Source organism: Mesoplodon bidens, assembly GCF_964165515.1.
Source record: "Mesoplodon bidens genome assembly, chromosome: 10".
In the NCBI taxonomy this organism is placed as follows: domain Eukaryota; kingdom Metazoa; phylum Chordata; class Mammalia; order Artiodactyla; family Ziphiidae; genus Mesoplodon; species Mesoplodon bidens.
Window position 1 is genome coordinate 85,125,859 of NC_138172.1, and position 25,755 is coordinate 85,151,613.

At 36.7% G+C, this 25,755-nt stretch overlaps 1 protein-coding gene across 26 annotated transcripts in view; it reads left to right on the forward strand.

Moving 5' to 3' along the window:
• SLC17A1 (solute carrier family 17 member 1) overlaps positions 1–25,755 on the forward strand; it is a 269,472-nt gene that overhangs the window by 14,227 nt on the left and 229,490 nt on the right. For 18 of the 26 annotated variants that reach the window (XR_014016754.1, XR_014016755.1, XR_014016756.1 and 15 more), the window contains exons 1-6: positions 87–505; positions 3,837–3,921; positions 17,670–17,842; positions 22,588–22,821; positions 22,908–22,995; positions 23,337–23,423. Coding sequence is in view for 2 of the 26 variants with exons in the window: in XM_081245189.1 (XP_081101315.1) it covers positions 3,894–3,921; positions 17,670–17,842; positions 22,588–22,821; positions 22,908–22,995; positions 23,337–23,423 (610 nt within the window). In the remaining 24 variants the exon portion in view is untranslated. Of the gene's footprint in view, positions 1–86; positions 506–3,836; positions 3,922–17,669; positions 17,843–20,981; positions 21,629–22,587; positions 22,822–22,907; positions 22,996–23,336; positions 23,424–25,755 lie in introns of those variants that run through there. The other 8 variants (XR_014016750.1, XR_014016752.1, XR_014016769.1 and 5 more) reach the window with 7 other exon arrangements.

Consider the following 25,755-nt stretch of genomic DNA (forward strand, 5'->3'; position numbering starts at 1 on the left):
GGAAGGGAAGAGGAAAAGAGAGGAGAGGCAGAAGGGAAAGGAGGGAAGAAGGAAGGATGGAAAGGAGGGAGGGAAGAGGGGGAAAAAGCCAATAGGTCATTTATAAGGCATTTAGAAAGCCATAGCATGCCTGTCAAAATAGTACTGTACACACAGAGCCATCCTCAATAGAAAAATCCTGGAAACTCTATGGGGCAGGCAGGTTCTACTTCCTGGTAGGGACAGAGACTGGTGGTATCTGTCATGGTCATGAAATTACTGGCAGATTTCTAGGAGGTTTCTGGTCCACTGGATGACTTTAAGAATTGCACTCCTCCCCTGAAGATTCAAGGCAAGAATGTAAGTGAAGTTAAAAATTAAGTTTTCAAACTTTGACCTAGGGAGATCAAAAGATATGAAGAATTTAAATGGCTGAAATTAGCATATCCAGTAATTCAGTATTTTTAAAAGTTGAGAGGAAAGTCTTCACAGGGGAAGAAGGAATCGCTTTTCTGTCCTGAATCAGGTTCGTGACTATATGCTTATCTGCTATTCATTAAATGAAATTTACAATTAATTAATTCCCCAGAAGGATTAATCAGGAGGGCTCCTTTGTTAGAGATCTGATCAAAGGTATTTAGCAATCTGGGGAAATCTGGGGGGAAAATATGTATTTTTGCAAGTTTTTCACAAGGGAAAGAAAAAAAATTCGTAGGGATGAATGTGAGCTGGACAGTTATGTGGATAGACAAGGAAAGAGAAGAGTGTATTGTGGTGGATGGTGCTTGTGTATTTGTGAGTGGTGTGTATGTGGTGGAGAGTACATGTGTGTTCATGATCGTATGTGATGGTGGTGGTGGTGGTGCTGTGTGTGTGTGTGTGTACTGAAAAAAACAGCAGCCAGACGTTCCAATGTGTAATAATGGTAGTTGACAAACTGCTCATTTAAATACACTTTGCAAATCCAATCTTAGGAATTTTAAGTGTCTTTTGAGCATCTGCTGTCATATATGCTGATATGGTCAAAACTCTTTGTTTGATTCACCCACTTTTCTGAGCTTCCTACCAACAAAGGCAGACCTGGCAGCAGGAGTCCTTTTGTCCAAGGTAGTAGGGAGAATGATTTGCCTCTCCTTATAAGGGTGCTATTAAAAAGCAGATCTTTAACTCTATGAAGATATAAGAAAAATAAAGGAATTTATTTTACCTTTAATTCCTTTTCTGACATCTTTCCTTTCTATTTGTACATCCAAGTTTCTGACCTTTAGCAATTTCCTTCTGTCTGAAAAACTTTTCATATTCCCTGCAGGGTAGGTTTCCTGGCAATAAATTCCCTCAGGTTTTTTGTGTTTCTCTTTCACTTTTTTTTTTTTTTTCTTTTTGCGGTATGCGGGCCTCTCACTGTTGTGGCCTCTCCCGTCGCGGAGCACAGGCTCCGGACGCGCAGGCCCAGCGGCCATGGCTCACGGGCCCAGCCGCTCCGCGGCATATGGGATCCTCCCAGACCGGGGCACGAACCCGTATCCCCTGCATCGGCAGGCGGACTCTCAACCACTGCGCCACCAGGGAGGCCCTCACTTTTTTTTTTAATTCATTCACATTCTTGCATGTAACTCAAGTTTCTTTTCTTTTTTTTTTTAACATCTTTATTGGAGTATAATTGCTTTACAGTGTTGTGTTAGTTTCTGCTGTATGACAAAGTGAATCAGCTATACATATACATACATCCCCATATCCCCTCCCTCTTATGTCTCCCTCCCAACCTCCCTATCCCACTCCTCTAGGTGGTCCCAAAGCACCGAGCTGATCTTCCTTTTTTCAGAATCTTTTTTTTTTTTTTTAGATTCCATATATATGTGTTAGCATACGGTTTTTGTTTCTCTCTTTCTGACTTACTTCACTCTGTATGACAGACTCTAGGTCCATCCGCCTCACTACAAATAATTCAATTTCATTTCTTTTTATGGCTGAGTAATATTCCATTGTATATATGTGCCACATCTTCTTTATCCATCCATCTGTTGATGGACACTTAGGTTGCTTCCATGTCCTGGCTATTGTAAATAGTGCTGCAATGAACATTTTGATACGTGACTCTTTTTGAATTATGGTTTTCTCAGGGTTTATGCCCAGTATTGGGATTGCTAGGTCATATGGTAGTTCTTTTTTTAGTTTTTTAAGGAACCTCCATAATGTTCTCCATAGTGGCTGTATCAGTTTACATTCCCACCAACAGTGCAACAGGGTTCCCTTTTCTCTGTAGTCTCTCCAGCATTTATTGTTTGTAGATTTTCTGATGATGGCCATTCTGACCAGTGTGAGGTGATACCTCACTGCAGTTTTGATTTGCATTTCTCTAATGATTAGTGATATTGAGCATCCTTTCATGTGATTGTTGGCAATCTGTATATCTTCTTTGGAGAAACGTCTATTTAGGTCTTCTGTCCATTTTTGGATTGCATTGTTTGTTTTTTTGATATTGAGCTGCATGTGCTGCTTGTAAATTTTGGAGATTAATCCTTTGTCAGTTGCTTAATTTGCAAATATTTTCTCCCATTCTGAGGGTTGTCTTTTGTCTTGTTTATAGTTTCCTTTGCTGTGCAAAAGCTTTTAAGTTTCATTAGGTCCCATTTGTTTATTTTTGTTTTTATTTCCATTCCTCTAGGAGGTGGGTCAAAAAAGATCTTACTGTGATTTGTCATAGAGTGTTTTGCCTATGTTTTCCTCTAAGGGTTTTATAGTATCTGGCCTTATATCTAGGTCTTTAATCCATTTTGAGTTTAGTTTTGTGTATGGTGTTAGGGAGTGTTCTAATTTCATTCTTTTACATGTGGCTGCCCAGTTTTCCCAGCACCACTTATTGAAGAGGCTGTCTTTTCTCCACTGTATATTCTTGCCTCCTTTATCAAAGATAAGGTGACCGTATGTGCATGGGTTTATCTCTGGGCTTTCTATCCTGTTCCATTGATCTATATTTCTGTTTCTGTGCCAGTACCATACTGTCTTGATTACTGTAGCTTTGTAGTATAGTCTCAAGTCTGGGAGCCTGATTCCTCGAGCTCCGTTTTTCTTTCTCAAGATTGCTTTGGCTATTCGGGGTCTTTTGTGTTTCCATACAAATTGTGAAATTTTTTGTTCTAGTTCTGTGAAAAATGCCATTGGTAGTTTGATAGGGATTGCATTGAATCTGTAGACTGCTTTGGGTAGTATAGTCATTTTCACAATGTTGATTCTTCCAATCCAAGAACATGGTATATCTCTCCATCTGTTTGTATCATCTTTAATTTCTTTCATCAGCATCTTATAGTTTTCTGCATACAGGTCTTTTGTCTCCCTAGGTAGGTTTATTCCTAGGTATTTTATTCTTTTTGTTGCAATAGTAAATGGGAGTGTTTTCTTAATTTCACTTTCAGATTTTTCATCATTAGTGTATAGGAATGCAAGAGATTTCTGTGCATTCATTTTGTATCCTGCTACTTTACCAAATTCACTGATTAGCTCTAGTAGTTTTCTGGTAGCATCTTTAGGATTCTCTATGGATAGTATCATGTCATCTGCAAACAGTGACAGTTTTACTTCTTTTTCACTTTTGAGGGATATCTTCACTGGATTTAGAATTATAGTTTGGTAGGATCTGTTTGTTTTCTATATTTTTCAGGTTTTCTGTATATTTAGTAATCAACAAATATATCATAAAAATGAAATGTGAAAGCAAGAACGTGATAGAGTTGAAAGGGTACGGTATGACAAAGCAAATTTCCCTTGGATTAATGTTTTAAATCAGAGAGGAGTGCTAGATGGATTTTGCGCAGTTCCTCCCTGAGTTATGCTGACATCAGTGTGTTTTGCACTTGCAGTGGATAGAGAACAAACCCTTCAGCAAGAAGAGAAGCAACCGGAACACCCTTATGTAAATGGATAACCAGGTCCCTCCCAGGAAAGGTAGAAATTATTCTCTGTTCTGTCACATAGGTTTTCTCCTTCTCAAATATGACACCATAGATTCCATGTGAGAGGCCTTTGTCCATAAAAGTATGTATGGGGTCTTAGAAATGTTCAGGAAAGGAGGTGAAAGAAAAAGAAAAGAAAAAATAGAATCCTGCTATGGTTTTCCATTAGAAAAACCCTAAATAAAAGAATCCTTGTACCTATATTGTTCACACTTTGTTATTTTGATTCTTATACAGTTGTCAGTTTATCACTTGGTGCAGAATATCAGAAAGAGGTGCACTATTTTGGTTTTATCTCAAGGAGAAAGAGACAGATCCATGGATGCAAGTGAGGCGGGATGAATGTTCTTGAGTCACGGCACCCTTGCATATCAACAGGTGGATAATTACAGAATATTTTTTTAGACTAACTGTTTATCTCAAGCAGGGCAGGGGAAAAACAATAAGGAATTACTACTATCAGATTAGTGTTAGGTTCATGTCATGGGGGACAGAATTCTAGAGGAGAGGGTGGGCAACAGATTGCATATTCTTTAAATTTATATAAATGTTAGTGGGCTATTAAATTTTATATTTCTTGTATCAATTTTGATATTTTTATATTGTTCCTTTGAATTTGAATCTATATTCAAATTTATACATGAACATATAAAAGATATAAACATAAGATATAAGCATATATACATATATGTATATAATTGATTTCTGCCTTTATGCTTAACATTTCCTCCCTTTTATGTTCTTTGGGTTTGTCCCTTTGTTCATTTTCCAAGTCTTTGAGTTCTCTCTTCTTTTCTGATAAATATGTTTAGGAGTGTACAATTTGCTCTAACTTTCCATGAGTTTGACATATAGTATCTTACCATTTTTCAGTCCCAAGCACTTTAGAACACCCCTTGTGATTTTTTTTGATTTATTTTTTTTTACATCTTTATTGGAGTATAATTGCTTTACAATGGTTTGATTTTTAAATTTTTTATTGAAGTATAGTTGATTTACAATGTGCTGATTTCTGCTGATTTTTGCTGATTTCACAGCAAAGTGACTCAGTTATACACATATGTATATTACACATAAATATACATATACACATATATATACTTTTCTAATTTCGTATGATTTCTTTAATTCAAGACTTATTTAGAAGTAAAGCATGCTCTTCCTGGAGCAACACAGAGGAAAACAAAACACAAAAGAGCACCCCTAAGTGACCATGACAAGCCCTCCTCCATACATGGTGAGGATTAGGTTGTTTAGAAAGCTTTGGAGCAAGTCATCTTGGTGTATGCGTGTACATGCGTCGTTTGAGATGTTTTTCAGTTGACCCAAGACCAGTGAGTTTAAAATGAAAGGAAGGGCTCAGTAATGATTAAATTTCTGAGGCGTTCTTTTCTTTCTTCTGCTGAGTTCCAAGGTTCAAACAGGGCAAAAATTTTTGCCTGTCTCCCTGGAAAGTTAGGAGGCAGTGTATTTACCCTTCACTGCCTCAGTAAGTCTTTGGCATCTAAACGTTTAGGGAAGGGGTCTCTTACTAGACCTTCCCACTGCCAGGGCTTAGGTGTCTGACTCCTGTTGTCCCCATTCCCTGGGAATCCAGGAAAACCCCTGAGATAAAATGTCTTCAGGGTAAAATCTACCTTAACGATCAGTTTATGCCCTGAAGACTGTCTTCACAAAATCTTTGGCCTGAATATTTCATCTTTCCTGCCAGATCATCCACACTTTCAAGGAAATGTTCTTTTAAATATATTTTATCTAATATTCTTATCTGTTTACAAAGGGAATCAGTCCAGAAAACTTATTTTCCGGGCACTAATGTTTCTCTTTTCACTTAATATATCTAAATAGTATCCCACATTTGTACCTAAAGAGCTTCCTCATCATTTTTTTAGAGTTGCTAATGAATTTGGTATGAATATATTATAATTTATTTAACTAATTATTGATTTATCTAATTTGTTTAAAATCTTTTACTGTTGTTTCAAACAATTCTTCAAAAATGGATAATGATATAAAATTCAATTCAGTGAGATTACTGAAAAAATATTTATGCAACTAAATAAAATAGCCTCAAATATATAAAAGCAAAATTAACAGTACGTTAAAAAGATACAAAAATCCTAATAAAATATTAGCAAAACAAATTGAAGAATTTATAAAAACATTTTTAAAAATCATGAATACTAAGTCCAGCTTAACCTAGGAAAGAAAGAATAGTTTTATATTAGGAAGTAGATAACTGTCATTCAACACAAATTAATTTAAAGAGGAAAACTGTATGATGATCTCAATAGATATACAAAAATATCTTTATGAAATTAACATTCATTCCCAATGAACACTATTAGGTAACTAGGAATATGTGATGGACAGAACTCTAAGATGACCCCTTTGCACTCTTGGGTGGAACCAAAGTGCAAAGGACAAAGCAGAGAGCTCAGAGGACAGAGCCAAGAGCCGCAGGGATTAACCCCAGGCCTTGAGAAAGATCCAGCATTTGTCTAGCTGAACTTCAAAACTCTTATGGATCAATGACTCCTTTTTACTCTCCATTTTTACCCTTTGGAACTAGAATGTCTGTATCAGTTATTCTGTGCCTGTCCCACCACTGTACAGTGGAAGTTTTGGGGGCATGTAACTTGTGTCCTTAGTTTCACAAGTCCACAGATAGATACTGCACCGAGGGTGGTTTACTTTTAGAAGCCTCATCCACACCTGTTTTAGATGATCTGGATCATGAGATTTTGGAAATTTGAGCTAATGAGATTTTGATGAGGCTTTGGACTTGATGCTATAATGAGATGAGACCTTTAGGAACCTTGGGAATGGGGTGAGTATGTTTTGCATACGGGATGAACATGGATCTTCCAGGACCAGATGGTGAACTGAAGTAGGCAGAATTCTAAGCCTGCCCACAAGATCCTGGCCCCTGGTATACATACACCTTCCTCCAGTTTTTTAAGCAAACACTAACCTAGGTGCTGCTTGAAGGGATTTTGCACATCTAATCATGGTCCCTAATCAGCTGATCTTAAAATAGGGAAATTATCCAGGTAGGACTGATCTAATCATGAGAGCTCTTTAAATCTGTGTCTAGAGGTCAGAGAGCAGTTAGAGAGGTTCAAAGCATGAGAGGGATTAAACATAAGAGAGATTCTACCTTGCTGGCTTTGGGGATGGAGGGGGTCATGTGAGAAGGAATGTGCACAGCCTCTTAAAACTAGCAGCTCTTAGCTGACAGCCAGCAGAAAAATGGCAACTTTTGTACTACAACCATGGAAAACTGAATTCTTCCAATAGTCTGAATGAGCTTGGAAATAGATCCTTCCTTAGAACCCATCTTGGCTGATCCCTTGCTTTTAGCCTTTGAGACCAGGAGTGGAATATCCAACCACATCATGTTAAAACTTCTGACCTACAGAACTATGAGCTAATAAATATGTGTTGTTTTAAGCCATTAAGTTTGTGAAATTTTTTTGCACAGGAATAGAAAATGAATACACTTCATAAAGCATATCTACAACAGAAACTTCAACAAACATTATCCAAAATGTAGAAACATTAGAATCACTCTGTGTAAATCAGGAGCAATGGCATAAAATCAGGATGCTTGATGCAATCAATAATACACTGGTGCTTCTGATCCAGTGAGACCATGAAATTAAAGACAGGAGGATAGGAAAAGAAGAAATAAAATCGTCATTATTTGCACACACCCTACATAGAAGACCTCCTTAAATTAGCAGATGAACTTTTAGAAACAATACTAACTTTGGCTAGCTAGCTGGATATAATGTCAATATTTAAAAGTCAAATTTATTTCTTTATACCAACCACAGACAATTTAAAAACATAATCTCCATTGGGTTGTAACAATGTAGGTTCACTCCTCTTTTCTTTCAGGCTGGCCAACAAATGTGCTTTTGGATCTATGCCAATCTGACATGTCATCGTAGTTTCTCTCTCTACACAAATGTTTTTGGTGTGTGTGGGGCCATTATCCTGCTTACCACACATCCCATAACAGTTATTTGAGTTATAACAAGTTCAACCCACAATAACAAATTCTACTTAATTTAAGTTATAATTTTATTTCTAGAAATCTAATTGGCACAAACTTTTCTGGAACATATTTATTACTTAGACATTAAACCACATAATTTCCTACAGATTGTTTTCTTTCTTCCCTCCTTCTGTCTTTTCTTTTTTTGTACCTCCTTAACCCATTTTTTGTACCACCCCCCTCACTGCTGGCAACCACTAATCTGTTCTCTGTACATACGAGCTTGATTTCTTTTTTTTTAAGATTCCACATATAAGAGAGATCATGCAGTATTTGTCTTTCTCTGTCTGACCTATTTAACTTAGTGTTAATGTCCTTGAGGTCCGTCCGTGTTGTCCCAAATGGGAAGATTTCATTCTTTTTAAATAAAAACACTAATTCAAAAAGATACATGTACCCAATGTTCATAGCAGCATTATTTACAATTACAAAGATATGGAGGCAAACTAAATGTCCATCAACAGATGAATGGATAAAGAAGATGTAGTATATATGTACAATGGAATATTATTCATCCATTAAAAAATCAAATTCTGCCATTTGTAACAACAAGGATGGACCTAAAGGGTATTATGCTTAGTGAAATAAGTCAGACAAAGACAAATATTCTATATTACCACTTATATATGGAATCTAAAGAATAAAACAAATTAATAAATATAACTAAACAGAAACAGACTCACAGATATAGATAACAAACTAGTGGTTACCCGGTGGGAAGAGGGAAGGGGGGAAGGGGCCAGATAGGGTTAGGAGATTAAGAGATACAAACTACCATGTATAAAATAAATAAGCAACAAGGATATATTGTACAGTACAAGGAAGTATAGCCATTATTTTGTAAAAACTTTAAAAGGAGTATAATTTTAAAATATTGAATTACTGTGATGTATACCTGAAACTAAAATAATATTATAAATCAACTATACTTCAATTAAAAGAATTTTATTCTTTTTTAAGGTTTACTAATCTTCCATCATATATCTATAACCACATTTTCCTTATCTATTCATCCATCAGTATATACTTAGGTTGTTTCCATATCTTGGTTATTGGAAACAATGCTGCAATGTACATGGGGGTATAGATACATTTTCAAGTTGGTGTTTTCATTTTCCTTGAATAAGTACCCAGAAATGGAATTGCTGGATCATACAGTAGTTTTTTTTTCTTTTCTGTAATTTAATTTTAATTTTTTTAAATTTCATTTTATTTTTTTAATACAGCATGTTCTTATTAGTTATCTATTTTATACATATTAGTGTATACATGTCAATCCCAATCTCCCAATTCATCCCACCACCACGACCCCTGCACGTTCCATGTTCCCTCCTTGTGTCCATACGTTTGTTCTCTACATCTGTGTCTCTATTTCTGCCTTGCAAACCAGGTCATCTGTACCATTTTTCTAGATTCCACATATATTTGTTAATATACAATATTTATTCTTCTCTTTCTGACTTACTTCACTCTGTATGACAGTATCTAGGTCCATCCACGTCTCTACAAATTACCAAATTTCATTCCTTTTTATGGCTGAGTAATATTACATTGTATATATGTAACACATCTTCTTTATCCATCTGTCTGTCAATGGGCATTTAGGTTGCTTCCATGACCTGACTATTGTAAATAGTGCTGCGGTGAACATTGGGGTGCATGTGTCTTTTTGAATTATGGTTATCTCTGGGTATATGCCCAGTAGTGGGATTGTTGGGTCATATGGTAATTCTATTTTTAGTTTTTTAAAGAACCTCCATACTGTTCTCCATAGTGGCTGTATCTACATTCCCACCAACAGTACAAAAGGGTTCCCTTTTCTGCACACCCTCTCCAGCATTTTATTGTTTGTAGAGTTTTTGATGATGGCCATTCTGACTGGTGTGAGGTGATACCTCATCGTAGTTTTGATTTGCATTTCTCCAATAATTAGTCATGTTGAACAGCTTTTCATGTGCCTCTTGGTCATCTGTATGTCTTCTTTGGAGAAATGTCTATTTAGGTCTTCTGCCCATTTTTTGACTGGATTTTTTTTTAATATTGAGTTGCAAGAGCTGTTTATATATTTTGGAGGTTAATCCTTCATCTGTTGATTTGTTTGCAAGTATTTTCTCCCATTCTGAGGGTTGTCTTTTTTTCCTGCTTAGTTTCCTTTGCTGTACAATATCTTTTAGTTTCATTAGGTCCCGTTTTTTAATTTTTGTTTTTATTTCCATTATTCTAGGAGGTGGATCAAAAAAGATCTTGCTCTGATTTATGTCAAAGAGTGTTCTTCCCATGTTTTCCTCTAATTTTATAGTGTCCGGTCTTACATTTAGGTCTTTAATCCATTTTGAGTTTATTTTTGTGTATGGTATTACGGAGTATTCTAATTTCATTCTTTTACATGTGGCTGTCCAGTTTTCAGAACACCATTATTGAATATTTTAATATTTATTGAGGTATAATTATATAAAATAAAATATGGATCTTAAGTGTATATTTAGATGTGTTTTTGGGTTTTTTTTTTTTTTTTTTTTTTTTGCAGTACATGGGCCTCTCACTGTTGTGGCCTCTCCCGCTGTGGAGCACAGGCTCTTGACGCGCAGGCTCAGCAGCCATGGCTCACGGGCCCAGCCACTCCGCGGCATGCGGGATCCTCCTGGACTGGTGCATGAACCCGTGTCCCCTGCATCGGCAGGTGGACTCCCAACCACTGCGCCACCAGGGAAGCCCTAGATGTGTTCTTTGTTAATTTTTGAATTTTATTTTATTTATATTTTTATACAGAAGGTTCTTATTATCATCAATTTTATACACATCAGTGTATACGTGTCAATCCCAATCGCCCAATTCAGCACACCACCATCCCCACCCCACCATGGCTTTCCCCCCTTGGTGTCTATACACTTGTTCTCTACATCTGTGTCTCAACTTCTGCCCTGCAAACCGGTTCATCTGTGCCATTTTTCTAGGTCCCACATACATCTGTTAATATACAATATTTATTTTTCTTTTTCTGACTTAATTCACTCTGTATGACAGTCTCTAGATGCATCCACGTCTCAACAAATGACTCAATTTCGTTCCTTTTTAAGGCTGAGTAATATTCCATTGTATATATGTACCACATCTTCTTTATCCATTCATCTGTCGATGGGCATTTAGGTGGCTTCCATGATATGGCTGTTGTAAATAGTGCTGCAATGAACATTCGGGTGTATGTGTCTTTTTGAATTATGACTTTCTCTGGGTATATGCCCAGTAGTGGGATTGCTGGGTCGTATGGTATTTCTATGTTTAGTTTTCTAAGGAACCTCCATACTGTTCTCCATAGTGGCTATATCAATTTACATTCCCACCAACAGTGCAACAGGGTTCCCTTTTCTCCACACCCTCTCCAACATTTGTTGTTTTGTAGATTTTCTGATGATGCCCATTCTAACTGGAGTGAGGTGATACCTCATTGTAGTTTTGATTTGCATTTCTTTGATAATTAGTGATGTTGAGCAGCTTTTCATATGCTTCTTGGCCATCTGTATGTCTTCTTTGGAGATATGTCTATTTATGTCTTCTGCCCATTTTTGGATTGGGTTGTTTGTATCTTTAATATTGAGCTGCGTGAGCTGTTTATATATTTTGGAGATTAATCCTTTGTCCATTGGTTCATTTGCAAATATTTTCTCCCCTTCTAAGGGTTGTCTTTTCGTCTTGTTTATGGTTTCCTTTGCTGTGCAGAAGCTTTGAAGTTTCATTAGGTCCCATTTGTTTATTTTTGTTTTTATTTCCATTACTCTAGGAGGTGGATCAAAAAAAGATCTTGCTGTGTTTTATGTCAAAGAGTGTTCTTCCGATGTTTTCCTCTAAGAGTTTTATAGTGTCCAGTCTTACATTTAGGTCTCGAATCCATTTTGAGTTTATTTTTGTGTATGGTGTTAGGGAGTGTTCTAATTTCATTCGTTTACATGTAGCTGTCCAGTTTTCCCAGCACCACTTATTGAAGAGACTGTCTTTTCTCCATTGTATATCCTTGCCTCCTTTGTCATAGATTAGTTGACCATATGTGTGTGGGTTTACCTCTGGGCTTTCTATCTTTTTCCATTGATCTATGTTTCTCTTTTTGTGCCAGTACCCTATTGTCTTGATTACTGTAGCTTTGTAGTATAGTCTGAAGTCAGGAAGTCTGATTCCCCCAGCTCTGCGTTTTTCCCTCAAGACTGCTTTGGCTATTCAGGGTCTTTTGTGTCTCCATACAAATTTTAAGATTTTTTGTTCTAGTTCTGTAAAAAATGCCATTGATAATTTGATAGGGATTGCAATGAATCTTTAGATTGCTTTGGGTAGTACAGTCATTTTCACAATGTTGATTCTTCCAATCCAAGAACATGGTATATCTCTTCATCTGTTGGTATCATGTTTAATTTGTTTCATCAGTGTCTTATAGTTTTCTGCATACAGGTCTTTTGTCTCCCTAGGTAGGTTTATTCCTAGGTATTTTATTCTTTTTGTTGTATTGGTAAATGGTAGTGTTTCCTTAATTTCTTTCAGATTTTTTATCATTAGTGTATAGGAATGCCAGAGATTTCAGTGCATTAATTTTGTTTCCTGCAACTTTACCAAATTCATTGATTGGCTCTAGTAGTTTTCTGGTGGCATTTTTAGGTTTCTCCATATATAGTATCATGTCATCTGCAAACACTGACAGTTTTACTTCTTCTTTTCCAATTTGTATTACTTTTATTTCTTTTACTTCTCTGATTGTGATGGCTGGGACTTCCAAAACTATGTTGAATAATAGTGGTGAGAGTGGACATTCTTTGCTTGTTCCAGATCTTAGAGGAAATGCTTTCAGTTTTTCACCATTGAGAATGATGTTTGCTGTGTGTTTGTCATATATGGCCTTTATTATGTTGAAGTAGGTTCCCTGAAAGCCCACTTTCTGGAGAGTTTTTATCATAAATGGGTGTTGAATTTTGTCAAAAGTTGTTTCTGCATCTGTTGAGAGGATCATATCATTTTTCTTCTTCAATTTGTTAATATGGTGTACCACATTGATTGATTTGCTTATATTGAAGAATCCTTGCATCCCTGGGATAAATCCCACTTGATAATGGTATATGATCCTTTTAATGTGTTGTTGGATTCTGTTTGCTAGTATTTTGTTGAGGATTTTTGCATCTATATTCATCAGTGATATTGGTCTGTACTTTACTTTTTTTGTAGTATCTTTGTCTGGTTTTGGTATCAGGGTGATGGTGGCCTCATAGAATGAGTTTGGGAGTGTTCCTTCCTCTGCAATTTTTTGGAAGAGTTTGAGAAGGATGAGTGTTAGCTCTTCTCTAAATGTTTGATAGAATTCACCCGTGAAGACATTTCATCCTGGACTTTTGTTTGTTGGAAGATTTTTAATCACAGTTTCAATTTCATTCCTTGTGATTGGTCTGTTCATATTTTCTATTTCTTCCTGGTTCGGTCTTGGAAGGTTATACCTTTCTAAGAATTTGTCCATTTCTTCCAGCTTGTCTATTTTGTTGACATAGAGTTGCTTGTAGAAGTCTCTTATGATGCTTTGTATTTCTGCAGTGTCTGTTGTAACTTCTCCTTTTTCATTTCTAATTTTATTGATTTGAGTCCTCTCCCTCTTTTTCTTGATGAGTCTGGCTAATGGTTTTTCAATTTTGTTTATCTTCTCAAAGAACCAGCTTTTAGTTTTATTGATCTTTGCTATTGTTTTCTTTGTTTCTATTTCATTTATTTCTGCTCTGATCTTTATGATTTCTTTCCTTCTGCTAACTTTGGGTTTTGTTTGTTCTTCTTTCTCTAGTTCCTTTAGGTGTAAGGTTAGATTGTTTATTTGAGATTTTTCTTGTTTCTTGAGGTAGGCTTGTATAGCTGTAAACTTCCCTCTTAGAACTGCTTTTGCCACATCCCATAGGTTTTGGATCGTCGTGTTTTCATTGTCATTTTTCTCTAGGTATTTTTTGATTTCCTCTTTGATTTCTTCAGTGATTTCTTGGTTATTTAGTAACGTATTGTTAAGCCTCCATGTGGTTGTGTTTTTTTCCCTGAAATTGATTTCTAATCTCATAGCATTGTAGTCAGAAAAGATGCTTGATACGATTTCAATTTTCTTAAATTTACTGAGGTTTGATTTATGACCCAAGATGTGATCTATCCTGGAGAATGTTCTGTGCACACTTGAGAAGAAAGTGTAATCTGCAGTTTTTGGATGGAATGTCCTATCAATATCAATTAAATCTATCTGGTCTATTGTGTCATTTAAAGCTTCTGTTTCCTTATTTGTTTTCATTTTCGGTGATCTGTCCATTGGTGTATGTGAGGTGTTAAAGTCTCCCACTATTTTGTTACTGTCAATTTCCTCTTTTAGAGCTGTTAGTATCTGCCTTATGTATTGAGGTGCTCCTATGTTGGGTGCATATATAATTGTTGTATCGTCTTCTTGGATTGAACCCTTGATCACTATGTAGTGTCCTTCCTTGTCTCTTGTAACATTCTATTTTAAAGTCTATTTTATCTGATATGAGTATTGATACTCCAGCTTTCTTTTATTTCCATTTGCATGGAATATCTTTTTCCATCCCCTCACTTTCAGTCTGTATGTGTCCCTTAGGTCTGAAGTGGGTCTCTTGTAGAGAGCATATATATGGGTCTTCTTTTTATATCCATTCAACAAGCCTGTGTCTTTTGTTTGGAGCATGGAATCCATTCACCTTTAAGGTAATTATTGATATGTATGTCCTATGACCATTTTCTTAATTGTTTTGGGTTTGTTTTTGTAGGTCCTTTTCTTCTCTTGTGTTTCCCACTTAGAGAAGTTCCTTTAGCATTTGTTGTAGAGCTGGTTTGGTGGTGCTGAATTCTCTTAGCTTTTGCTTGTCTGTAAAGCTTTTGATCTCTCCATCAAATCTGAATGAGATCCTTGCTGGGTAGAGTAATCTTGGTTGTAGGTTCTTCTTTTCATTACTTTAAGTATACGATGCCACTCTCTTCAGGCTTGTAAAGTTTCTGCTGAGAAATCAGCTGTTAACCTTGTGGGAGTTCCCTTGTATGTTATTTGTCACTTTTCCCTTGCTGCTTTCAATAAGTTTTCTTTGTCTTTAACTTTTGCCAATTTGATTACTATGTGTCTTGGCATGTTTCTCCTTGGGGTTATCCGGTATGGGGCTTGCTGCACTTCCTGGACTTGGGTAGCTATTTCCTTTCCCATGTTAGGGACGTTTTCGACTATAATCTCTTCAAATATTTTCTCTGGTCCTTTCTCTCTCTCTTCTCCTTCTGGTACCCCTATAATGCGAATGTTATTGCGTTTATTGTTGTCCCATTGGTCTCTTAGGCTGTCTTCATTTCTTTTTATTCCTTTTTCTTTATTCTCTTCCACAGCAGTGAATTCCACCATTCTGTCTTCTGGGTCACTGATCCATTCTTCTGCCTCAGTTATTCTGTTATTGATTCCTTCTAGTGTAGTTTTCATTTCAGTTATTGTATTGTTCATCTTTGTTCTTTAATTCTTCTAGGTCTTTGTTAAACATTTCTTGAGTCTTCTCGATCTTTGCCTCCATTCTTTTTCCAAGGTTCTGGATCATCTTCACTATCATTATTCTGAATTCTTTTTCTGGAAGGTTGCCTGTCTCCAGTTCATTTAGTTGTGTTTCTGAGGTTTTATCTTGTTCCTTCATCTTGTACATAGCCCTCTGCCTTTTCATCTTCACTATCTTCCTGTGAGTGTGGTTTTTGTTCCACAGGCTGCAGGATTGTTGTTATTCTTGCTTCTGCTGTCTGCCTTCTGGTGGGTGAGGCTATCTAAGAGACTTGTGTAAGTTTCCTAATGGGAGGGACTGGTGGTGGGTAGAGCTGGCTGTTGCTCTGGTGGGCAGAGCTCAGTAAAACTTTAATCTGCTTGACTGTTGATGGGTGGGGCTGAGTTCCCTCCCTGTTGGTTGTTTGGCCTGAGGCAACCCAACACTGGAGCTTACCTGGGCTCTTCATTGGGGCTAATGACAGACTCTGGCAGTGCTCAGGCCAAGGAGTACTTCCCAGAACTTCTGCTGCCAGTGTCCTTTTCCCCACGGTGAGCCAAAGCCACTCCCTGCCTCTGCAGGAAACCCTCCAACACTAGCAGGTAGCTCTGGTTCATTCTCCCCTGGGGTCACTGCTCCTTCCCCTGGGTCCCGATGCACACACTACTTTGTGTGTGCCCTCCAAGAGTGGAGTCTCTGTTTCCTCCAGTCCTGTCAGTGTCCTGCAATCAAATCCCACTAGCCTTCAAAGTCTGATTCTCTAGGAATTCCTGCTCCCGTTGTCAGACTCCCAGGTCAGGATGGCTGACGTGGGGCTCAGAACCTTCACTCCAGTGGGTGGACTTCTGTGGTATAAGTGCTCTGCAGTGTGTGAGTCACCCAACTGGCAGTTATGGGATTTGATTTTACAGTGATTGCGCCCCTCCTACCATCTCATTGTGGCTTCTCCTTTGTCTTTGGATGTGGGGTATTTTTTTTGGCGAGTTCCAGTGTCTTCCTATCAATGACTGTCCAGCAACTAGTTTTGATACTGGTGTTCTCACAAGAGGGAGTGAGAGTACGTCCTTCTACTCCACCATCTTGGTTCCCCTCCCAATGCCAGTTGTGGTTGTGGTTGTTGTTGCTATTGGATAATCTTAGATGTGTTTTGGAAAATGTATAAACTTACAAACAAGACTCATATAACACTACATTAAAGTCCCTTCCTGTCCTTTTGCCCTCCTCACCAAGAGGGAATTGTTTTTGTAATATCTAACCATATAAATTAATTTTGCCCATTTTTGAAATTCATAGAAATAGTATGCATAAAAATAGTATGCACTCTTTGGTGTCTAGCTTCTTCAGCTGAGCGTATTTTTGTTGAGATTCATCCAGATTGTTGAGTGTATCAGTGTTGCCTTACTTTGTATTTCTGAGTAATATCCATTGTATTAATACACTGTGGTATGTTCATCCATTCCAAATATCCATCTATTTTGAATAAAGCTGCTATAAACATTTCAGTACAAGCCTTTTGTAGGCACATTTTTATTTCTCTTGAGAAAGTGCCGTTTGTTGAAAAGACTGTACTTGCCTCCATTGATTTGCATTAGTGTATTTATTCAAAAGCATATTATTATTTATACTCCTCTCTTTCTGGACTCCCTACTTTCTCCTATTGATGAATTTGTTTGGCCTTACACCAACACTACACTGATTACTCTAGCTTGAAACTACTTCAAATACATTACATTTTTTTAAGTGCTGTTTTTCTCTGCAATTTGCACATATGAGTTTCTCAACCAGACTAGTCATATAAGTTTTGAGAATAAAGCAGTTTACTTGAGGGAAGGTCTTTTTTGTTGTTCAGGGGACTTACTTCCAAGAGTAACTCAGGGTATTTGTAAATGGTCCCTTTAAAATAGACATGAGCCAAAACACTTCAAGGACTGGCTCAATTTTCTGGGACATCCTATTAGGGATTATATTTTAGGGGGTATGAAATTATAAGATCGATCCCACATCTTCTTATTGTGTCATAACTTCTCAAAAGCCAGTTAGTACAATAAAAATTTTAATTAATATATAGGGGTCCAAATTTCTAAGTGGCACTTCCTAAAGTTAAAATATGTTTTTACCTCAGATGTGTTAATGATGGATACTTTCTGTTCTACATTCCAGTTCCAAATTTTTGTTCCATTCGTTATGGAATTGCTCTCTTACTGCTTCTCTGTAATGTTATAATAATGTCACAGCGTGTGTGTATGAGCCTCACAATGATAGCCATGGTGAACAGCACAGAGCCACATGGTTTGTCCAACACCTCCACAAAGGAGCCACAGGATTACTTAAAGGTATATCAAAAATATTATAGACAGTCATAAGTTTAAAATCCTATCTTGCTAACTAATTTGTGGAGAGGTTGAATGTTATCATAATTGATATGACAGTAATTATTAAAGAAAGAAGCTCAAGTCTTGATCTGCCTTGCCAGTAGTAACCTAAATAAACATGTCCCACAACTAAAATATGTCTCAGTATTTGTAAAGGGCAAGAGAAGTTTGGACAGGAGAAAAAAGGAAAGCATCTTAAATGAGAAGTAGAAGTCAAGACACTTTTTCTTTCTTATTTACATTTTTAATGTACAGTACATTTACATGTTTCATTAATTTCATCTATGGAAGGTAATGAGTTGATACCTGTCAAAAGATGTAGTACAGAAAAAAATGAAAATAAGTGGGAAAAATATTTTCCACTATACTCTTCCTATGTCCCTTTATGAATACACAGGCAAATAAGAAAATATTTTCTTATTATCACCCCTATTTACATTAAAAATAACACTATATGAAGTGTACTGCACCCTGATTTTTTTTAACATAAGCATCAGAACCAGGCTCAGGTTTGACACATATGTAGGAATTCCTAGACAGGGAATTTAAAATAACTATAATTAATATGTCAAGGGCTCTAATGGGAAAAAAGTGACAACATACAATACCACATAGGTAATGTTAGCAGAGAGATGGATATTATTAGAAAGCATAAAAAAGAAATAGTAGAAATCATGGCAACTGTAACAGGTATAAAGAATGCCTTGATGGGCTTATAAGTAATCTCAACACAGCTGAGGAAAGAATCAATGAAATTGAATATAAGTCAATAGGAACTTCCCAAGCTGAAATGAAAGAGAATTTAATAAATAAATAAACAAACAAACAGAACATCTTAGAACTGTGGACAATACCAAAAGTTGTAACATATGCATGACTAGAACACCAGGAAGAGTAGGAGAAAATGGGAAGAAGAAATATTTGAAAAATTAATGGCTGAGAACTTTTTGAAATTTATGGCAGACACCAAGCCACAAATCCAAGAAGCTCAGAGAACATCAAACAGGATAAATACTAAAAAGAAAAATAATCAACAAGAACAACCACCCAGACATACATATTTAAATTGCAGAAAACTAAGACAAAGAGAACATCTTGAATGAAGCTAGAGGAAAGAATCACCTACAGAGGAACAAGGATAAGAATTATGGAAGACTTCTTATCAGACACCACTCAAACATGAAGAGAGAAATGAATTCTTTAAAGTATTGAAAGAAAAAAGACACCTGCCAAACTAGAATTCTGTATCCAATGAAATTACCTCAGAAGTCAAAGAGAATAAAGATATTTTCAAGCAAAGAAAAACTGAGGGAGCTGTATTAATTTCAGACAGAGCAGAATTTATACCAAGGAAGATTATCAGAGATAAAGAGGACACTGTCTAATGATAAAAGGGTCAATTCTCCAAGAAGACATAATAATCCTAACCATGTAAGTCTCTAGCAACAATCCTAAACATGTATGTCTCTAACAAAGCAGCAAAATACAGAAGGCTAAAACTGCTAGAACTAAAAGGAGAAAAGACAAATATAAAATTGGTAACTGTTTTCTATTTGTTACATCTGTTCTTTGTTACCTTTCTTTTTTCCACTCCTTTTCTTGCCTTATCTTGGTATAACTGAGCATTTTATATGATTCAATTTTATTTCTTCTCTTGATGTATCATTTATACTTAAAAAAAACTGTTTTAGTAGTTTCCCTAGGGTTTACAATATACATTTTTTAATAATAGAAATCCACCATCAAATAACACTTTACTGCTTCATGTGTAGTGCAGGCACTTTATAACAGAGTATTCTTAATTCCTCTCTCCCATCTTTTGTGACACTGCTGCTATTCATTTCCCTTATCCATATGATATAAATACCCAATACAGAATTACATTATTGCTTTAAACAAGTATGTATCTTTTGCATCAATTCAAAATAAAATAATTTACACCTTCATTTATTCTTTCTTCATGCTCTTCTTTTTTAAATGTAGATCCAAGTTTCTGAACTATATAATTTTCCTTCTGCATAAAGAACTTCTGTTGGTTTTACCAAAACTTCTTCTGGTTTTATATCTAATAAATCTTTGCCTAGCCCAAAGTAAAAATATCTGTTATGTTTTCTTCTAGAAGTTTTATAATTTCAGGTTTTACATTTAAATATGATTCATTTTTTCAATTTTTGTATATGTTGTGTTGAAGATCCTTTTTTACATATGTGTATACACTGTTCTAGCATCATTTGTCGAAAAGACTTCTTTCTCCACTGAATTGTCTTTTAAGTTTGGTAAAAAATCAATAGTTATAGGAATAATGCTGCCTACCTGATTTTAAGACTTTGTTATAAAGCTACAGTAATCAAGACAGTGTGTTATTAGCATAAAGACAGAAAAGTAATCATTGAAATAGAACAGAGTGTCCAGAAATAGACTCACACACATATGAACTACTGATTTTTTTCATGATCCACAAAAGAACAAACAAACAAAATTAGACTTCACCAAAATTCAAAAAACACTGTTAAAAGACTGAAAAGACAAACCAGAGACAGTGGTAATTTTTTGAAAATCATATCTAGTAAAGGAAGTTAATCAAAACTCAATAATAAATGAAACCAACAATGCAGCACAAAAATAGAGAAAAGATATGAATAGACACTTCATCAAAGATGATACATGGATGGCAAATACATGAAAATATGCTCCACCTCATTAGTCATTAGACATAAACAAACTAAATCCACAAAGGTATATGACTACACACCAATTCAAATGGCCAAAATTATAAAGATTGGACATAAGTGTTGTAAGAATGTGGAGGAAGTCTCCTACACTGCTGGTGATAATTCACAATGGTACAACCAGTTTAAGCATACAGCTATCGTATGATCCGGCCATTCCACTGCTCCTAAAGAGAAATGAAAACATGTGTCCATATAGAGATGTATATATAGATTCTCATTGTAGCTTTATTTGTAATAGCTAAAAATTGGAAACAACCAACATGTTCATCAATAGGTGAATGAATGCACAAACTATGGCCCATCCATAAAATGGAGTACTGCTTAGTACTAAAAAGGGATAGGGGGCTTCCCTGGTGGCGCAGTGGTTGAGAGTCCGCCTGCCGATGCAGGGGACATGGGTTTGTGCCCCGGTCTGGGAGGATTCCACAAGCCGCAGAGTGGCTGGGCCCGTGAGCCATGGCCGCTGAGCCTGCGCGTCTGGAGCCTGTGCTCCGCAATAGGAGAAAGGCCACAACAGTGAGAGGCCCACGTACCGAAAAAAAAAAAAAAATGGGCAGAGGATCTGAATAGACATTTTTCCAGAAAAGACGTACAAATTGTCAACAGGCACATGAGAGGGTGCCCAACATCATCAGGGAAATGCAAATCAAACCCACAAGGTATCACCTCATACCTGTCAACATGGATATTATCAAAAAGACAAGAAATATCAAGTGTTGACTAAGATGTGGAGAGAAGGGAACCCTAGTGCACTGATGGTATAATGTAAATTAGTGCAGTCACTATGGAAAACAGTATGAAGGTTCTTCAAAAACTTAAAAATTAAATTACCATATCCAGCAATTCTAGTTCCAGGTATTTATCCTAAGAAAATAAAAACACTAACTTGAAAAAATATCTACACCCCCATGTTCATTGCAGCATTATTTACAACAGCCTAAGGATCCATCCAAGGATGAATGGATAATGCAAATGCACTGTATATATACAATGGAATATTATTCAGTCATAAAAAGTAAGAAATCTTGCCATTTGTGACAACACGAATGGACCTTGAGTGTATTATGCTAAGTGAAATAAATCAGACCAAGAAAGACAAATACTATACGGTCTTGTTTATGTGTGGAATCTAAACAAACAAATGAAACTGAGCTCCTGGTTACAGAGAATAGGCTCGTCGTTGCCAGTAGCAGGGCCTCGGGGGAGGGTGGTGTTGGGCAAAATGGGTAAAGACAGTTAAAAAGTACAGAACTTCCAGCTATAAAATAAGTTATGGGGGGACCTCCCTGGTGGTCCAGTGGTTAAGACTTTGCCTTCCAATGAGAGGGTGTGGTTTCAATCCCTGGTTGGGGAGCTAAGATCCCATGTGGCTGGCAGCCAAAAAACCAAAACAGAAGCGATGTTGTAACAAATTCAATAAAAACTTTTTTTAAATGGTCCACATCAAAATAAATCTTTAAAAAAATTGTTATGGGGGTGTAGCATATAGCATGGTGACTATAGTTAATGATACTGTATTGTATAGTTGAAAGTTGCTAAGAGAGTAGATCTTAAAAGTTTTCATGACAACTATATATATGGTGATGAATGTTAACTAGACTTGTGATCATTTCTCAATATAGACAAATATCAAATCATTATGTTGTACACCTGAAACTAATATAATATGCCAATTATATCTAAAATTTTTTTAAAAAGCAAATATTAAACGTCTATGCTGTGACAGGTAAGGGTGGTACAAATGATGCCCTTGACTGCAAAGACTTTTCGTTATAGTTGAGGGTACCAATGATAAAATGTAATTACACACAGATAATGATGTTATTAGGAATAAAGAAGTCCCATAATAGAGGATATTAGGCAGAGGGCAGCTATTTTACATGGGGTAAGCTGGAAGACCAGTTTTCCCATATTCCTGAACATCATAGAAAATCATCTGCAGAGTGGCTAGATGTGTCTCCTTTTTCCTTTCAGAACCCTGTGTATAACTGGAGCACTGAAATCCAGGGAATCATGTTAAGTTCCATCTTCTACGGTGTACTCATCAGCCAAATTCCTGCTGGATATTTATCTGGAATATACTCCTTAAAGAGAATGGTTGGTTCTGCATTGTTCCTCAGCTCTCTGTTTACTCTGCTCATCCCATTGGCAGCTGAATTTGGAGAAGCTTTGGTCATCATATGCCGAGTAATCCAGGGACTATTCCAGGTATTAAGATAATACAAAAACTGAACCAAGAATTTAAATTCACAGAAAGTGTCAGAGATCCAATGTTCTAATCATTCTTCTTTCAGGGGATAGCATTAACAACTCAGCAAGTAGTATGGATCAAGTGGGCTCCTCCCTTGGAACAAGTCCGACTTACCTCTCTGAGTTTATCAGGTAATGATTAGGGGCCTAGAATGTTTAATCTTGTTGTCATCTCATTGTAGCATGTGCTGCCCTAGAGCCGTAAGAAACGTGTATGTTTTGAACTGTCAAGGGCTTTGGAAACCATCCTCACTTTAAAGATATGGAAATTGTCTGGGATGGAGAAGAGACTTGCTTATCTCAAACAACAGAGAAAAGAGAGAAAAGCAAATATTTTATTATTTTCTTCTGTTCGGTGTTACATGTTATACAAATATTTCACTATAAATTGTTCACTGCTACCATGAGACTACATTATTTCTACTTCCAGATGCCTGCATTCATTGGGGGTGTTCTTTGTGCCTTCTGATTAGGACTTCTACTAGGACCCTGTGTTGTCCTACTTATAACAGGATTCATCTGTGACTCCCTGGGATGGCCTTTGGTCTTTTATATTTTTGGTGAGTCTCTGTCTATAAAAATCCCAGTCATTATTCAGAATTTTTAAAACTTAAAAATAAAAATGGAATACCGTAGTTTATATGAAGTTAGCAATATTAAAAATCATAAATCCCATTGAAGAAAAAGAGCAGTCAACATTCATGAATTTCTTATTATAAGCAAGACATCATGCTCAGAACTATACATGCATTACTGTGTATAATTTCACAATTCTACAACATTGATGCTACAGATACATATCCCTTACATGAAACTCTTGGGGAAAGGGATGATCAGAATAGATCAAAGATTATATGAGTATACTATTTATACTTAACATCCCAAGCAAAATTTAGAGCATCATCTCATAATCAAACACATTAATTTCTGAAGTGAAACATGAAATTCTCATAAATTGGAATAAATGAAAAACTATAAAGGATTGGGGTTTCTAAATAAGTTAGAAAATCACTTTTGGCTTTCAAATCTTGGTTTCAGATTTGTGGATAAGGGACTGTGGATGGGTGCTACTGTGCTCGTTTGATATGTAAGGAAAAGTACAGAGACTTAATTCAGAAAGATCTACTACAAAGTGATTCTTTAAAATGGTAAATAAAGATGCGGCAGAATCAAATGGATAGAGCAGTAATCAGGTGCTAGCAAAATGGAAGCTAATACCATCCCCAGGTCCAAAAGGGCAAGCAAGGGTGTAGTCGATGGGAATCTACTAGGAGAGAGTCCTGTAGAAATGGCTGCTTTGAGAGGACCCATGACTTTTCATACAAGAGCTATAGACTGACGCAATGCTAGGAAAGGTGATAACTAGAGAAAAAGACACCCTAATTTCATTCAGCTCTCTCTCATCTTCTGCTCAAGCTTTCTGCTTCCTAAATCTATCTGGAAAGCAGAGAACATAGGGGCCGGTTGATATTCATTCAAGTCAGCCATCTGTGGCCAAAGCAGGGTAAAGAAGGGCGGAGAGTGGATCTAGAAGGACAAACAGGGAACCCCCAATACCCACAGTGAGCAAATGACAGAGGCATGTCTTCCATCCTCATAATTTCATTGTTCTTCATCACTGCATTAGTCATCAGTAGTAAGTAATGGTCAGTATAGTGATATTACACAAACCCCATGTCAGGAAAGGGCTGGAAGACTTGGAACTGTCTAACCTGGTGAAATGAAAACTTGAGCAGGCATGCCTTGCAGGACTCTCATGTAAGAGAAATGCATACCTGCTCTGCATTACAAAACTAAAACTAATACACAGGAAATTATAGGGAGGTGAAGTTTCAGCTCCATGTAAGAAAAACATTTCAATAATTAACGCTGCCCAACATTGCTGATCAAAATTTGGGTGAGCTCCAATATTCATGGTGTATTCATATTTCAACGTCATATACATGTATACAGCAACATTTGTCATTTGTAATTCTCATGGGTGGCTCTATGAAGCGCAAAGAAAGGGACTGTGCATTATACTATGATAACAGCTTTACCATGAATTGCCCCATCTGCTTTTTCTTATCACTTAGAATAGGGGAAGAGTGCCATCACTTAGAGGGCAGCAGTATAGGGATTTAGGTGTTACCTCCACAACTCTTACAATGAGTCATACGGTGCCCATAGATGTGAAATAACCTGCCCAAGTTAGTGGCAGATGCAAACTAAAACCAGGATGTTTTGGGGTTCAATTTGAATGCTCTTCTCAATAAAGTTAAATAAATCTAATCAATACTATTTTAAAGAACAAAGTAATACCTGCTTTTAAGCAGCTGTTAATTGCTGGGGAAAATTACCATACAGAACAATTTGAACCATACACTCACATTTGTACTTAAAAGGGCCTGACTGTCCTGCCATGTTTCTCTCCATAAATAATATTTCAAACTTCTCAAAACTACTCTCCTCAAATTTCTAAAATGGCTCCCTTTCCCTGATGTCTCTTTCAAGTTACCTCCCTTATAAGAGTCAAAATTATTGAACAACCTGTCTACACCCACTGCCCCCATTTCCTAGCCACCCACTGTCTCCTCAACTTATATCTGACTAAGTGTCTGATCCATTCTACTATCAAGAGAGTCCTTGCCAAGATCACTTATGGCTTCCATCAGAGCTAGAGCTGCTCTGAAGCCCAGGCAGGAGGGGCCTTGCCTTGGATTCTACATTGTAGTGAGCCCATTCTGGCCCCCCTCCAGCCAAGCCTTCTTCATAGGGTAGAAGTCTATGGCATCAAAATTAGAGGCTCATCAGAGCCCATGACCTTCCTTCTAATGATCACTCCCAGAATTTTTTGCTCATATACAACCAAGGCTTTTTCAGAACTGGCAGGACTCTTCCCCACATTCACTG